This window comes from Patagioenas fasciata, chromosome 1 (genome assembly GCF_037038585.1).
Source record: "Patagioenas fasciata isolate bPatFas1 chromosome 1, bPatFas1.hap1, whole genome shotgun sequence".
In the NCBI taxonomy this organism is placed as follows: Eukaryota; Metazoa; Chordata; class Aves; order Columbiformes; family Columbidae; genus Patagioenas; species Patagioenas fasciata.
Genome location: NC_092520.1, coordinates 179,218,599 through 179,235,992, shown reverse-complemented (window position 1 = coordinate 179,235,992; position 17,394 = coordinate 179,218,599). Strand labels below are relative to the sequence as shown.

Here is a 17,394-nt window from a genome sequence, read left to right as displayed (position 1 = left end):
CTGAACTCGCTCCAGCACCACAATGTCTTTCTTGTGGTGAGGGGCCCGAACCGAAACTGAACACAGGATTCGAGCGCCGAGTACAACGGGATGATCATTTCCCTAGCCCTGCTGGCCACACTATTTCTGATACAAGCCAGGATGCCGTTGGCATTTTTGGCCACCTGGACGCACTGCTGGCTCATGTTCAGCCGACGTGAACACAACCAGACCGGGGAGGAAGCTGGAGCGGGGCGAACATCCGGACGCGGATCACCCCAGTGCAGCCGCACGTCGGAGCAGCCTCGGGGTCGCCACCGTGAGCCGAGGCGGGGCCAGCCCGCCCTCTCCGCCCCTCGGCAGGTGCAACGCCCCCCCCCGCCCGCCGCTACCACGCAGCTCTCCCGCCTCCTTTCCCTGCGCGCCCTCCCCCCGCGTCTCGCTGTGGAACGGGCCGAGCCCGGAACTCGGCGCTGCCGGCGGCTGCGGAACATGGAGGTGGGGGAGCCCGGGCTGGGCGGCAGGGCGGGCAGCAGCGCCGACAGCCTGGCCGAGGAGGACGAGGATGAGGAGGGTCCGGGCAGCGGCCGGTCCAGCCGCACCTCGTCGCTGGTGAGCGGGCTGCTCACCGAGCTCTACAGAGCTGCCGAGGCGGCCGCCCCCGCGGGCAGCGCCCGCTCCCGTGTCCTCCGGGATCTGCAGCAGCGGCCGAGCCAGGTCAAGTACCTGCGACTGAAAGGTACAGCCCGCCCTGCCTGCCTTGCCCTGCCCGCTGCCCTGGGCTCTACCTGGGCTGGGAGCTGCCCCTGTCGCCTCGCTTTCCTGCTCTTTGCCTGTAAGGGAGTCGTGCTGAGAAGTTACAGTGCCCTCTCTGCTGTCTCTGTGCCTACATTTGGCTCTCGTCGTTTGTTCTTGCAGCCCTTATCGTGACCGTCTCTCCCAGAGGCTCCTGCACACTTAGCTGGGGTCTCCGCCAAACCCGGATCTCTGTGCTGCTCCCTCCTCCTTCGGTCTCGGTGCAGTGGCAGCAAAAAGACGGTCACCAGTCTTTCTGTGACTGATGACACAAGCTTCTTCAAGATCAGTGCTTTTCTTACAGTAACAAACAATGACCAGCTGTCTTGTCCTTTCCCTTTCTTTTCCCTTTCTTTTCCCTTTCTTTTCCCTTTCTTTTCCCTTTCTTTTCCCTTTCTTTTCCCTTTCTTTTCCCTTTCTTTTCCCTTTCTTTTCCCTTTCTTTTCCCTTTCTTTTCCCTTTCTTTTCCCTTTCTTTTCCCTTTCTTTTCCCTTTCTTTTCCCTTTCTTTTCCCTTTCTTTTCCCTTTCTTTTCCCTTTTCTTTTTTTCCTTTGCTATATATATATATATTTTTTTTCTTAAACTAGAAAAGATGCTACACATACTGTGTCATAAGAGGTAGTAATTTTTTTTCAGGTCCTTTTAGTCATACACTGGTTTCCCGAAAATAAGCCCTAGCATGATTTTTCAGGATTGTTGAGGATGCTAGAAATACAAGCCCTACTCCAAAAATAAACCCTAGTTACAGTTCATTTAAAAAGTCAATTTAAATTGTGTCCAGGCAGCTATATATGTAAAAAAGTAAAATCTTTTGGAGCAAAATTTAATATAAACCCCTGTCTTATTTTTGGGGAAACAGACTTAAACTAAACCTGAAAATTGTAAAGCTTGTTCATAGGTAAGCATGTCTTCTGGGCCGGGGGGGGGAAGTGTAACAAGAAATATAAATGCAATAGTCAACTAGGCAAAATCTAAATGAAACCATTAAAGAATTCTTATGAAAGCTAAGTAGCCATAACACTGAATGTTTGTGAAAGGATGAGACTTGCAACTCGAAGTTGACCCCATGAGGAGAGCTGTACAGAGGCCTCTCATTTCCTGATGTCCAATCATTCTTGGTTTTGACAAGGAAAAAAAGCCAGAGGTGAATAAATGTGCTTGTTTTTCAGACCTGTGCAGTTTTCTGTTTCCAGATTTGGCTTCTTAATGAGGTGATGTGCCATCTGATGTTAAGAGATACAGCTCATGTGCTTCTGCATGTCCTGTGGCAATCTGGGACTCAACAAGAAATTTGCTTGTTCAGGAATATATTTTGTAGAATTTAAATGAATTAATTTTGCTGCAAAGGTAATTGTGTTTCCAGAGACTGCTAATTGGCGTGAGTGGGAAAAAATGAAATTCAGCTCACTATTGTGGTAACTGGTTAAGTCTGTAGGAATACAACATAATTTGTTTGCTCTCAAAATCCATAGATGTGGTTTTAAATTGCCTTGCCTGTTACCAGTGATTGGGGTGCCAGCAGAGCAGTGGGTGCTGGAACGAGGTGGAGATGACAAAATACAGGACTGTTTTTCAAGTGGCTCTTTTTCCTTGCAGTCATTCTTTGCTCTTTAGTATTGCATGATTGATTGTCATTTCAACCTAATTTGTCATTTTCTTCAAGCTCTACAGAATTATTGAACAAGTTCTGCCATACAAACTGAGCTGTTCACCGTTCCACTAATAATACCTTTTTCTGAATGCATACATATTTTTCTGACTGGATCAGGTTACCAAAGTATGGATTTTTTTTTGATTGATTTTTCTTCTGGCATCAGGGAGGCATGATTGGATTTAAAGTGATATCACTTGAAAACTTACCCACAGGGAACAGCAAGCTGTTAAGGTGCTGGTGGCAAGCTGCACCAGGCTGTGGCAGGGAATACTTAGGGTTGGGGTTAGAGCCACAAAGCTTGCAGCTCCAGGGACGCTGGGGTGAAAAGGCATGCCAAGGGGAGCATGGCACTGCACCTACACCACTCCCTCCACACCTTTCTCATCTGGGCCACTCATGCATGTGAGGACCTGAGCCCAAGGACCAAGCTGCCATGAGGGTTAGGGTTCCAAGTGCCACAAAACCCACAGCTCTTGCAGTTCAGGATCTAATAGACATGACCCAAGCTTTGACTGGGTGGTGTGCCTTTGAGAACAGCACCAAGTACTCAAAAAATTACTGTGCTTTAGTCATCTGCTCGAAAACTCCTTTTTCTCCTGGACCTGAAGCTCACTACATGAAGGACAACAGGCGTATTAGACATAAGCTGAACCATTTTGGTGAGCTAGGGGGATCTGGTGGCACTGTGACTGACGAGCGGAAATAGTTGAGGCTGTGACTGAAGCCACTTTGTTTGCATCTCAGTGGAGTTTCCCACTTAGAGCTCACCTCGGACCTGCGTGTCGAGCTTTTCAGGCAGCTTCTTGAACATGTTCCTTTGTTACCATCTGTTTACTCCCCTTGCACATTGTCCACAGGCAGCTTCTGGAAGGTACTGTATTTAAACTACACTCCCTGGTTACAGTGCTATGGGCATATTCTAGCTACATCTGTCATGATGTTTCCAATTTATGACAGTATAATTACTAAGATTCATACATTGTGCAATAAATTGAAGTACTTGAGTTTAAAACAAAATTAAAAGACTTTGGCTTAGATCCTGAAAATATTTATAATTGGGAATTATCCCAGACAAAAGAACTTGTAATTTGTACGTTTGTATATGTAAATGTCTGTGGGGAAATCCCTTTGCATGTCAACTACAATAAGCTGTTTGTTCATGTTTCACTCTGTACCAAAGTTATTTTCTCTGTTTATTGGCAGATGTCGATGAATTAAAAACTATAAAACGAGAACTGAATTATAGAATTTCTGTTCAATCAGCAAAGTTGCTTCGTCTTCTGAAGCAGAAGGACAGGCTTGTACATAAAGTCCAGAAGAACTGCGATATCGTCACGGCTTGTTTACAGGCAGTTTCCCAGAAACGAAGTAAGTACTTTTTGTGTGCGTGTATACTAGTGTAACCTGTTTATTTTGTTAATGTGGGCAGTATTTCAATTAAGTCCTCACACTTGATTTAAAGTCGAGAGGCCAGGCTATGCTATTCCTTAGATATGAGTGACTTCCAGTGATGTCAGTGGCACCTGGGAACAGGCAAAGTTCAACTAGCTTAGCTAGGAATGGTGCTGCAGCCTCAGCTTTGTGTGTTGGCGTGGCGGACTTACTGTATATTGCCTGCCAGGCTTTTTCAGCTTTAATTCACAGGAAGCCCAAGCTCAATTTTTTGGTGTGTGTACTGTGTTTAACTGTGTGCTTTTGTATGGTTATAAAGGAGATGTTAAAACCGGAACTATAGTCAGCATATGTGATTATTTTCCAGGAGCATTGTTAGAAAGGAGTGCAACTCCTTTCTATCAAGTTGATGTAAGACAAAGAGTATTACTGAAAACAAACCCACTTCCCTCGAAACTCTTCATCAGCACCTGTGTTTTTTGAGGTTTCAGAGAGGATGTATGGGATGGAAGAGAAATGTTGTTCTTTAATTGTTTAGGCTTTTCTTCCAGCACAGTGAAACCTTTTTATTTGACTTGGCAAAGCTGTCATCTAAAGATAGGCTGAAGTGCTTTTGTTAGCTCTGCTAAAGTGAAACTGCATGAATGTCGTATGTAAAAATAAATAAAAATTATACCTTTAGAAAGGACATGAGAAAATAACCTAATGTTCCCTGTCTTATTTTTTCATTAACATGCAGCGTGACAGGTACAGAAATGTTCAGGTACAGTAAATAAAGCATGGTCTTTTCACAAAAATGCCTGTAGGAGCTTTGAGGTGCATGTAAAAATTGTATTAAAAGAATCTTACTGTAGTGGCATGTGCTAATGTAGTTTAGTTAAGGGTTTGTCTATCACTGTGGAACATTAAGTGTTTTAAAGTGTTCCTTTGTTTTATTTAAAACTAGCATGAAAGTTCTTGGCTGTCATGCACTGTGTAACCATATTTCTTGTTCTCACCTATTCTGTTTCTTTCTCAATGTCAGCTTGATAATTGAGTCCTCTGTGCCATTAACACTTAAGCATATACTCTAGTCTCATTTAAAATGAGACTACTTGGATTTTGTATGTGTTTAAGTATTTAGACAATTTGATTATAGATTCTGAAGGTCTGAGCATCCCGACCTCATTTGTTAGGTAAAAACCTATTGACTGAAAGGCATATAGGATTGCATCTTACATATGAATGTGTTTTTAGAAATTTCAGGTACTGTTTTACACTTAAATCAATGGGGCATTATGTTTAAAATGTGCTAGTAAAAACTCAGATAGCTGAAGTTTTAAAGTAATGCCGTTTATTGCCTGATATCCATGCATGTCCATGGAGGTTTTTGAAGACAGTATGTGTGGGTTTGTATATTACATCTCTTCAAGTAAGGTATTTTTATTACTTATATAGCATATTTATCTTGTATTGATTTTCAGCTTGTATTTCTGAAAATCCAGATGTATGTATTCCAGGGCACTAAAAGCTTAGTTATTTATGCTTTAAGATCTAAGCCAAAGGCACTGTGAATTGCTGAATGACTCCTGATATCTTCAGTTACTTTGGAATAGATTGGGACCATGTTTTTATTGCTCACTATAAATGTACTAGCACTATACAAAGAATGCAGGAATAAACTTTTGCTGTAGGATGTACACTTTACATTTCTTGATAATTGTGCCTTTGAGGCAATATTTGATCAAAAGCTGTCCAAAGGCAGGCACAACTTGTTGTCTTACCTCCAGCTGTTCATTCTTGCCTTTGTATTATTTCCTGCGTAGTCGTAGTAGTAGGAACCCTTGTATGGGATATAATGAATCAAATTGGAGAAGTGATCTGGTAAGATAATTCCTTTTTTCTTTTCTGTAACAGTTTCCTGTTTCCATTTTCTGCAGAGGGCAGTAGAAATAGATGCACAGGAGAGGTGGATTGCTTAGAGTAGCTTGAGAAGTGCAGCTACTGAGTCTGTAGTTAAGTCCTAAAGCCTCAGCAAAATTGTTATGCTAACAGTGGAACAATTTATTTTCTCTTCTTTTAACTTTTAAAAAAAGGGCAGTTAATGTGATGGAACGTGAAAAAAATGCATGCCTCCCTCTCACCCCAAAATGTAAGAGAATTTTTCTGCCCACTAGAGCCCTTGGAAACTAGATTTCTGTAGACTACCCTCTCATTTTTAAATATTCAAAACATTATTATTAATTTGTAGAAGTTTTCATTGTCACAGCTTTTTCTGATTTAAGTATGTGCTTGCAATATAATGTTATATGCCATAAAGCTTTATAATGTGCTTTCATGTACAGCAATAACATTATGATGTCCTGTGGTACTAAGATCTTTATCAAGTATGGAAGAATTGTTATAATATTTTTTCTTTTGAAGTATATTTTTAGTGGCAAATTAAAATGTCTTGAAGTTGCATTATAATTAATTCTAACATTTCAAAATATAAGTTATTCTTCAACTGATTTTATATAGAGTTTCGTGGTATATTTATGCTATTGCCGCACTGGGAATTTTTTTTTTCCCCACATATAGTGAAATGTCTATGTTGAGGAAGAACTCTAGTTCTAAATTAATCTTCAGTTCACATTCAGATGTTTGAATGCTACCTTTAAGCAATCTGTACGGACCAATTACAAACAAATAGTGTTTCAGGAAAAGATAGAAATTCTGTCTTGATGCTTGATTCTGGCTTTGTCAGACCCTTTTTGAATACTGTCTGATAAATTCAGTTCTACTGGTAACTTCAGTTAGTTAGGCATGTATAAGGCTGATAAATTTGATCCTTTATTTTCTGATGAAAAAATGATGCAGCATGTGAACTCCTGAGTGGATAGAGTAAATGTGGAGGAACTGTTGCGAGGGCCGACTTCATAACTTGCCGTCTTTCACGTTATGCTGTTGATTCTCATCCCCGGCAGGTGACGTATGTTTTGCATACAAACAGGTATTACCATAGAAAACAAAATTCACTGCAGAGTGAAATGCATTTTGTTCAGAAGCATGAATGGCTATGGCTCAGCTGAGGGAGGATAAATTGTTCTGTTCGATACATGCTAAAAGCAGTACACTGTGCTGCCCCGTTTCATTTTAATAACGCTTTTTTATTCAAATTCAAATAAAATACTCCAGTGAAGAAGAGCAGTAAGAGAGAAATCACAGTGATGTCCGGCTGGCAAACATGGCTTCTGGGCACACACTTCTCTTACTTTTGTGATTTTAACTTAGTTGGAGTAACACGATATAAGTTTGTTCAGTAGCATTGTGAACTATTTCAAATCCATCTTAGAAAGCAGAGTGTTTTATGCACTTGATTATATCATTTGAGAAAAGCAGCACTCAGTAAAAAAAAAAAATACAGGCTTTGCAGCAATCATCTAAAGAATATGCAGAAGACATCTCATTCTTTTCTTTTTTTCTGTATTTTATACAGTGACATCTTGCTTGTATTAGTAAATACATTTTGACTGATCAAATTACAAACAAAAAGTTCCTTGAATCACAAACTTTGGTTGCCTGCCATTTTAGTCAAACAAACAAACAAAACAAAGCAAAAACTCCCACACATATATTATCTATAAATGATTTATAAGTAAAATAATTCAGCTCAATTGTAACTCAGTCTGGCTATAAGCAAGCATGAATGCTTAAATCTGATTCAATATGAAAGTAGCTGAAGTTATATTCACAAAAGGTTCATTAATATTCTCTTGTATTTTTAGTGGAGAAATAATTTTTGTAGAAAATTTCACAAAAAGATCATCAATTTGGTGTTGCGCAGCTATGGTGCTACATCCCTATGACAACTTTAAATGTGTCTCGTGCTGTGTTCAGAAAGATTCCTAATATTCTTTGTTGTAATACTTGTTTAGGAACTGATTAAAAGCAAGTATTATTCTTCTGCTACTTCAGCATTGACTTCTCTACAGAATTCTCTAAGATAACAATAAGCATTAGCTTGCTACTTTTTCTCCTCCTGGTTTGATTTAACACAGAGCCAGCAGAGGGAGACAGGATATTTTATTTTGTGCAGAGATAAAGGTGTGTCTCTGGTTTTCAGAGGTTGGTGGTTTTCATATCCTTTCCTTAAATGCAAAAGGCAGCACTTTACGAATGTGGCCAGGCAATAATTGGATGAAAAGATTTAAAGTCCAGCTGTCAAATAAATGTTGTTCACAAAGGAAGTATTAGATTCAGTATGTGAAGTAGTTGAAAAATGGTGGCAAATGGCTTCTTAATTAAAACTGAGATCATTAATTCCCACATGGTTGTGGAGTTTATTCAGAAGCTCCTGAGTGAGCTGAATGTTTTGGATTCCGACTACAGAAGTTCAGAGGCTTATGTATATACTTATTAGCAATACTTGTGATCTCTTTGAGTGCGTCTTAACTGGATAGAAAGCCAGCACAAACTGGCATCACCTGGGCATAGATTGGTAGCCTGTATGCTCCCAGGGGATGGACAGAGTTTCCTGGTAGAAGACAGGGCTCTGAAGTCTCCTCAGCTTCTGAGAATGTGTCTCCATAGCCTCAACTCTCCTCACAGCGTATGGAACTCACTTGGGGAAACTAGAATAGCCTTCCCTGATGTTGTCGTTGTATGAGTTGGTTACGAGAGGACTGGGCAAGATCATTGTCATCAGGTGTCTCTGGATAAGTGCAACTTAGATACACAAAAATACTTGCACATCTAGATTAAACTTCTGTTTTCTCTCTCCTTGCTTCCTCCCTCCAAAGTTTCTCTTCAGCATCAGTCCTGCTGCATCTGTGCGTCCTGTCCCATCTACCACTTCTTTTTTTACCCTTCCTAACTCTTTATTAGCTTTTCTCACTTGACACCAATCTTCAAATACTGGACTTCTCAGCCCTGTTCCATTTTCCCCCTCCCTAAGTCTTGTCCACCCTGCAGTGTCTACCTCTGGCTCTCAGTCAGACTATTCCTTGTGTTTCAGTTTTCCTCACATTGTTCTTTGGTCTCTTTTACATGTTCTTCTTTGTCTTTTCCCTGTATGCACTAATTATCTACTTGCCTGTTTTCTCCATCCCTCATCTTGCCTCAACATTTGCTATGAAGCCAAGGCAAATATTCAGAAATTTTAGTTCTTATGATGAAAGTTTGATTGAAGATCTAAGAACAATAATACAATATACAGTTGGATATTAACACAGCTAATATTGATTTGATTGACTTTGAACGTCATAAGGTTCTTGGAGGAGAGGAAAATTTTTCACAATGAGAACAATCGGCCGTTGGAATATTCTCCGTCGTGGATTCCCCAACGTTGGGGAACTTTTAAGATTTGGCTGGACAGGGTGCTGGGCCATCTTGTCTTTTGCCAAAAAGGTTGGATCAGATGATCCTTGAGGTCCCTCCCAAACTGGTGTTCTATGGTTCTGTGAAATGATTCTATGATTGTCATTCTGGATCAGATGTCTTGTAACATGGGGCAAACAGTTGTGTACATGTGGAATAATTAATGCAGGTCAAATGATGCATGAGGCGTATCTGTCTTTTCTCACTTCCTAGGAGTTCGATATATTCTTGCAGTTGTATAAATATGCTTTAACTTGGAACACCTCAATTGATCTGGTTAATTTTTTAAAAATTTCTTTATGAAGCATTGAATTACTCAGTGAATGCTGCTACTGTGGCAGTTTTGCCCTACACTCACACCCCAAATCTCTATTATTATAAGTTAGGGACCAAATTTTAAGCTTTTATTTGCTTTTCATGTTCCTCACTTTAATGTCTGAACTATATATTAAAGAGGAGGGTGTTCTGTATGAAAAATAAAAAAATATTAATGTCTGTGCAATTTGCAATTAAAAGAGAGACCATCATGTACTTGCTGTGTTCACCTGCAACTCTAATTTAGATTTCCAATTGGATGTGAAACAGGTCATTCATTTAGAAAACCATGCCTCATTTTCAAGGTGTTGGTCTAACACATTTTAAATTTAACTCAGTAGATCTGATGTTTGAAGCCAAATGAATCTGCTTCAGTTACTTTTTTATAGGAATAGCTATTTAATTGATCTATCAAAAGTACATTGTTCTTTTGATGTGGTTAAAATAGGAAGTTTACTTCATAATATGGAATCTGGTTTCATGTGAGTCATCCTCAAGTGACTCAATTGGCTGCATATTTCAGTTCAGTAGCTTTCCTATTATCTCATCTGTATTGGTGCGCTTGGTTACATTACTGGTCTCTAACTTTTGTGAGTTCTAATGAATTTGATTCTTTACATTGATGCTGTGGCTTTTTGAAATGCATACTTAAGAAATGTTGCTTGTGGCTACTTCTTGTTTTTCCTAATAAATTGTTCTTAATGTAGTTCTACATAGTCCTTTGAAGCCTTTTGGTGGGGAAAGGGAAATGGAACAAAACAGAATGAAGAGCCTGGGAAGGTCATAGTCATCTTAAGTTGTTCAAACTGTCGCCAAAAGTAGGCTGAATTTCCTTTACAGGCAGTTGCGTATTTGTAGCAATATGTGTGGAAATAAATAGAATATTGCTATTGATTTTGAATTGTTACTGCTTTCATCAAACAGTTATGCCAAATAGAGTGAAGGCTTGCTACTTTACTTATGACTCAAGAGGTTGAGGTGGGCTGAGAATTGGTTAGCAAGGATTTTGTAACCCATTCTGTGTCCTGTGCTGATTTGCAAGGACTGAAGTAATGGGACAGTTAGAAAAGGAGAGAACCTGTATTTAGGGATGCCTATGATGGCTCAGTGGAGATGGTAGCTGTGCACTTGGCCCATGAGCTGCATTGGGCCATGGGGCAGCAGTTCTTTTGATCTGGGTGGTGAAGCTCATCTACCAGTCCCTTGGGTGTGGGCTGTGCATGAGGGAAAATGACTGAAGATGTGTGATCATAACTGACTTGTTCATTGTTATCCAGCATTATTACTGAATGGTGTGATACTTAAAAATATTACTGGACAACCGTCAAAGAGACACCTATATTGGCGAGTACAAAATTAAATGCTATTTAGATTGCCATATTTAATTCAGCTTCAGCCAGCCAAGATTCTGGGAAATCTGAAAGCTTATTCCATTCCATTGGGAGCCTGGACTGAGAAGGATTACTTTCCTTTTAATACTAGGCTTGGAGGAGGAGGACTGCAAACAGCATCATTCATTGCAGTGCACCAGGTCATGAAGAAATGTTTCAATGAGTAGGTCTGTGTCATGTTTAGTATTTGCTAATGTAAATTAGAGTGTGCATTCTGGATATCTGTTGTCTGTGAGAAAGAAAAGTAAGATGTATCAAACATAACATCAGTACTGTGGAACGCTGAACAAAATGTTGATGCTTTGCAAGGGCAACAATTTTTGGTTTTAAATGCCATTGGAAGTTTACTATCACAGTATTTTATGCAGTTTTGGAAGTTATCCACATGTAAAGTGCCATCTCTGTGTTAAAGGCTGACAACAAATCACTAACTGAATAATCCTGCGGACTTTTTTAGGTAATGAATTCCATGATTACTTACTTTTGATGAGAGTATGATCTTGGAACTAGTCTTTGAGTGGCGCAGACAGGATGCTGAGGCTCAGAAGCATCATGAGGGGAAGTATAATAGCTCAACAGAGCAGCAAGTCAGTAAAATTCTGGTTCAGCACTGTGCTGCTCCATGGCCTCTCGTGGGATATTATTCTAGGGAACTATCAATTAAGTTCCCAGACTTGAAGTGTAATTGTGCTGATGATGAGACGTGCACACAGAGCGTGGATCTTGTAGGTAATGAATTTTGACATCCTTGATCACTTGATGAGCAGTAGCATTGGTAAGCCCTATGGGAAAGACCACCCCACTTTGCTGTCTCCAGCCAACTCCTCAGGGTGATCCATGCCTGCCCCAGAAAGCTGACCCGTATGTGAGTCCACAGAACCCCTTGGCTGGCTGGTTAAATATACTTCAGCTGACTGCCACCTTCTCTTCCTGATACTCTCCACTCTAAAAATATAATCTGTAATATAAGTTCTAAATTGGTGAACTGTCCAATCAGTTTCCTTACAAGCTTGGCAATTTTTGTGCTTGGGCAGATATGGTGTCCCTCAGAGGCTGCTTTGGGCCTAATTTCAGTTTCTTGGCTCCCAAGATGAAATAAAATTTCTTCCCTTTTCTGGTCATATCTCAACTGAAAAGTTCTTTTGGTCTGTGCCACTGCAGACTATCAGATTCAAAAGACGGCAAGAACTACTGCTTAGAGCAGTACAGAACCTGGAATCCTCACTTTGAGGAAATTCTGCTTTAGGAATACAGCAACTAGAATATCTTGTTCCAGCAAGAAATAAAACACCTACTCACAAAAGTCAATTGCTTATGAAGCAAAATTCTGAAAGCCTACATTTTTGAACTAAAATGCTTTGTTCAGATTTTGACACCTCACCGTTTTTCATTTCACATTATGTAATGAGCCATTTCCAACTAAGATGTTAAAAAGTTAAATCCTAAAAAGAGTAAAAATTATGCTTTTAGCATATGGAAATACGTTTTCATCAAAGATAACATTCTGCTATGAAGGGCTTTGCTCTCCAGAAGCTGGTATTTTATGGCAAAGTTTCCATTAAAGCGGTTCCAATCAACTTTGAGATCTTCCCAGGAAGATGCAGCCAGGTGTCTCTGCAGCTCAGGCCCTGGCTGCCCAGTGCTGGGATTGCCAGGCTGGTTTAGGGGGCTGAGGAGCCATCGTGCATTCCTAAGCCATATGTTTTTCTTCTGCATCTTTAGGGATTATATGAGTCCTTACTTTTCTGGGTCACATACTTTTTTGTCCCTAACTCTCACTGCTGAAGTGTCTTACCTCTGTCAAAAATACTTCCCCTGCCCCCCTGAACAAATGCCATCTCATATTCCATCATTGGCTAAAACTTGTGTGGTTCTCGAAAATGGCTTTTGTCATGGACTCCTTCAGCTATGTTCTTCAGGATTTAACTAAGCAAACTGTCCTGGCATCTGCTTCGACTGGAGGTGGGATTGCTTTTGCTCCAAACCCCAGGAGTCTGTATAGGATCTGTGTCCTTAGAGTTTCCAGTGACACTGGGCAGTGCTTGGTATCAGCAGGGAGTGTAAGAATATACCTGACTGACACTTTTTTTCTTTTAAATATGATTCCACTGCTACTTTTAATAGGAAATCGGCTGCGTTCCAAGTTGGGGTCGCTGCTGCTGGTAAATTCCTGGGGGCAGTGTGGAGCCTGCTGACCAAGAGATCATCACCTGCTTGAGGGAGGTGCCACCTCCTGCCTCTCTGCTGCTGCTCGTTCTCCAGTTCAGTGAGCTGCTGTCTCTGGAGGGATGGGATTTTCCTGGAAAGGGGAGATGGCAGGAGTTCAGGGCTAGGTGAAAGCTGAGTAAAATGAACAGGTGACCTCAGGCACTTGCTTCTGTGAGGAAAGATCCTTCAGCTGCATGTTCTCTTCTGCCTGTCGAGCCTCAAACTTAGCCCCAAACGTGCCTCATGCAGAAGCAAGAGGCTGCTGAGTACAGCAACTTAACCATTTGGGAGATACCAGGCCTTCACCCAAGGAGTGTGGTGAGTCCTGGGAGACCGTGGTCAACCAGCCATGGTGTGCCACTGCTGTGTAAGCTGTGAGCCCTGTGAAATTCAGAGCCATACCCCTGCATCCTTCCTTCTGCCCCCACTTGGAATGCTTGTCCTGGGAAATGGCAGACATCTGGGCTGAGAGTGAAGGGGGCTAAACTGACCTGCCTAAAGCGTGTCACATAGACATGTTCTGTAGTTGGCCTCATCTGCTAAGGTGAAAGGGACACCCTGTAATGCTGTAATGGCCACCTGAGGTGGTGAGAGAATCAGCCATTGCTTATCTAACTGCAACTTGTTTTCTTTTTCCTCTCCCTCCCAAATAAATAGTTCTACAGTATTTTATTTTATTATGTAGAAACCTGATGGGATAGTAACAGCTGAATGTGGTTACAATATAAAAATTAATACTGCAGGATAAATACTTTGTTGCCTATCATGGAACCGAACAGTAAATTCACTAAATCCTTCTATAAGCAATAATCTGGCTTCTGAATCTAGGCCCAGCTTGTAGCAGAACATACAGATTGTTCACTGTAGGGATGTCTAGATTGCAGAATTGCTACCAAATTTTTGTCCTGCAATATTTGGTAAAGGATGTTGTAAATACTCTTTGTCAGTGTGCCAGCAGCTGTAGCAACAGTGAAATGGCTGAGTTAGTGCCACACATGAGATTGTGTTTTATTTGGGTGTGCATACAGCTTGGAGGCTGACTGTTTGGCTTCTTTTCCATATTCTTCTGTGCAACGATACTCTTGTTGCTGTTGCAAAGCGGTAGCTGACCTTGCAGGATTAGTTTTGTGAGGCATGTAGAGTTTTGAGTGCACTGAATTACATTTTTCACAACAGTTGTGCCATGAAAAGTTGATGTATTAGAAAGTGCTTGTTACGTAAAATACTTTCTGAGTATTGGAAATAGGGATTAATGTGATAGATTGTGTCTGGGTTTTTTTATTACTTATGAAGTAATACTTGTAGTACTTATATACTAATTTACCTGAGCAAAGTGGTTCTCAAACCAGTGATATCTTATTTCTCCAGTACTGCAGTAACTTTGGAAGGTGGAATTTGATCAGTTCAAACCGAGGAGGCATGCAGTCACCCGAAGGAAGGATACTGCCGTTTGCTGACAGCAACAGTCAGAACAGCCTGTTCTCCATCTACAATCCCTGTCAGTCAGTCAGGACCTCAGAAATAAGTGTCAGACACCACTGTTCCCTCTGATCATTTGCAGGTAGTCAGACGGATACATGATCAATGGCAAAGTTGGATTAGTCTAATAGTTCCCTGAAAAACTGGAAAAGCGAGGTGTTTATTTAGACACCTTGGGATTATTGTGGTTAAATGAGACAAGGTGTATATTTCCTTGTAGGCTCAAGAAGAGTGTGAAACTGAGCTCATCCTGCTCCAGCCCAGCATGTCTGCCCAGGGCAGGCCGAGTGCTTGTCAGGAAGGGAGGAGTGGGGTGCTGCACGGCCCAGCCAAGCAAAGGGCTCGGGCCCAGCCAAGCAAAGGGCTCAGCCCACAGGCCTGTGTGACTCAGTCCAAGGTGGGATCAAAAGTAGTCCTGCGCTTTGCTGCCAGGCATTGTCAGTGTCCGGGGTATAACCCAGGAGTTCATTGCGTTAACGGGGAGTTTGCAAGGAAGCTGGTGCTGCCAAAGGCCACATGTGACAGAGTGATGGCTGAGAAGTGCACCGGAGTGTATTTATATTTCACAAATCCTTTAGACACTTTAGAACCGATGTCAGATCCTATTCCAGTTCATGCAGGTAGCAAAAAGCCATGGCATCTGTGACAGATGTTGGACAATGAAGATGTAAGGGCTTATTTGTGTGTATAAGCTCACAGCAGGGGTGACTCTGTGAGCTGCATAACTATAATACCATGTCACTGCAATCTTTAATCTTTCTCTGACAGACTTTTGGATGTGGAAACAGCCCGAGAGAAGAAATTGTGCAATTAGATTGTATGCACAGTCTTTCACACTTGTCTAGCTTAGCACTACCTCCTCTTTTATTCTTCTGGGGATTACAATTCGGTACAAGTAACTGTGCTGCTGTTCTTCCTAATGAAAAGCTCCCCACCCCCCCCTTTTTTTTAATTAATCATTGGGAACTTGTAGAAGGGTTAATGGGGCTTTGGTAAAATTCCCAACAAGGTACATGGGCTTTAAATAACACAGATGCATTATATCTCCGAATATGGCACAAACTAAACGTTCTTTGGTTGAGTTAGTCTTTGAAGAAAAGATATCCGGGATACTGAAGATCAAATAGAGGATAACAGCTGCTTGGGATAATTAGTGCTAGGAATAGACTGATTTATGGAGCATCAGGCAGTGCTAGCAGCTATGTTTCCAAAGCTTTGTGAGAAAGCTTAACATTTAAAAATGAGATCCTGGAAAAGTGGGCTGTGAACTTGGTCTGTTTGGATTGATAGGCTTGCTTCTAATTCTGTGCTGGATCAGCTCTGGAGGAAGAGTTAAATGAGAACCTCAGACTTTAAAATGCTTTTCTCGTTGAAGCTGTTAATAACTTGAATTTGACTTACTGAGTGGTAAATGAGTGTTCCTCACATAACATTTACATTTGCCAAGGAAGTCAAGTCCATGTTCCATCTCCACATTACATCATCTTACTAGAACACTTTCTGAAAAGAAAGTGACACAAACCTATCATTTATCTCTCTTTCTTAGTAAAAATTGGAAGCCTCTTGCTATGTTTTGCCAGCAGTGACAGAGCTGCTACATTTAGTTCTCTGTAAATTATAGTTACCTCCCTAAAATCACAGCAAGCTGGTACTGATCAATGTTTTCCCTGCCATCCATACAATACATATGGCCAAAATACAGAGCATGAACAGTGTTTGGGTTTGGGGTTGCATCACTGATAGCTAAAACAGTTTAATGTAAGTTTTGGTTGTTCTCTTCCCCTCTCCCTCTCCCTTTTTACTTTTTCCAAGATGTTACTGCAAATTTCTTATGCCATCCAATGGTCATTGGCAGCAATAGCTATTGGGCCTTAGATCCTGAGAGAAAAATAATTATCCAGTGAGACTAAAGGAAATCAGAATGGGGAGGTAATTGATGTACACAGCTGATCTTTTTTTTAAAAAAATACTAATCTGAGGAATTAAATATTGCTAATATTTATAGTAATGCCTAGAGAAGCCCAGTAAAGTCGGGAACCTAATGAGCTGGTCACTGGACAAACACACAATACAAGGCTCTCTGAAAAACAAACTTTTAATGAGACAAGACTACTTGAAGGCTGGTAGGAGACACACATGTTCAGAGGAGTGAAGTGAGTGGTCCCAAGCTACACGGTAGTAAACAAACAATCAGAGCTTTGCTGTTACCAAGGCTCATGCTTGTGTGGTGTTGTACATGTTCAAAATCAATTTTAATGGTTCAGCACTTCAGTATTAAATGAGCCTTTGATTAATCCTAAACACATCCAGTTCAATAAACTTGTCCTGTGAGAGTGGGTTATGAACTGAAATTTTGTCATTCAACTGTTGAGTAAAAAAGCTTGGAATAGGAATGTTGTGGCTGATAACTATTTTACTCATGAACTTCAGCAAAAAACCTGTCTCAGACTTGCTGAAGTGACTAATGCATGTGTTTTCTTTCAGGAAGGGGAGGTGGTAGTTAGAGGATTGTTGATTTCGTTAGCTTCATCATAGAATCACAGAATGCTAGGGATTGGAAGAGACCTCGAAACATCATCTAGTCCAATCCCCCTGCTGGAGCAGGAACACCTAGATGAGGCTACACAGGAATGTGTCCAGGTGGGTTTTGAATGTCTCCAGAGCAGGAGACTCCAAACCTCCCTGGGCAGCCTGTTCCAGTGCTCCGTTACTCTCACTGAGAAGAAGTTTCTTCTCAAGTTTAAGTGGAACCTCTTATGTTCCAGTTTAAACCCATTACCCCTTGTCCTACCATTGTTTGTCACCAAGAAGAGCCTGGCTCCATCCTCGTGACACTCACCCTTT

The 17,394-nt window shown here is 41.1% G+C and overlaps 1 protein-coding gene across 2 annotated transcripts in view; it reads left to right on the top strand.

Moving 5' to 3' along the window:
* The first annotated feature begins 419 nt into the window (after positions 1-419).
* TBC1D30 (TBC1 domain family member 30) overlaps positions 420-17,394 on the top strand; it is a 55,937-nt gene continuing 38,962 nt past the window's right edge. Inside the window, exons 1-2 of one of the 2 annotated variants that reach the window (XM_065854599.2) lie at positions 420-718; positions 3,632-3,796. In XM_065854599.2, the coding sequence (XP_065710671.1) occupies positions 472-718; positions 3,632-3,796 (412 nt within the window). In that variant the 5' untranslated portion in view covers positions 420-471. The remainder of the gene's footprint in view (positions 719-3,631; positions 3,797-17,394) is intronic. The other variant, XM_065854629.2, reaches the window with a different exon arrangement.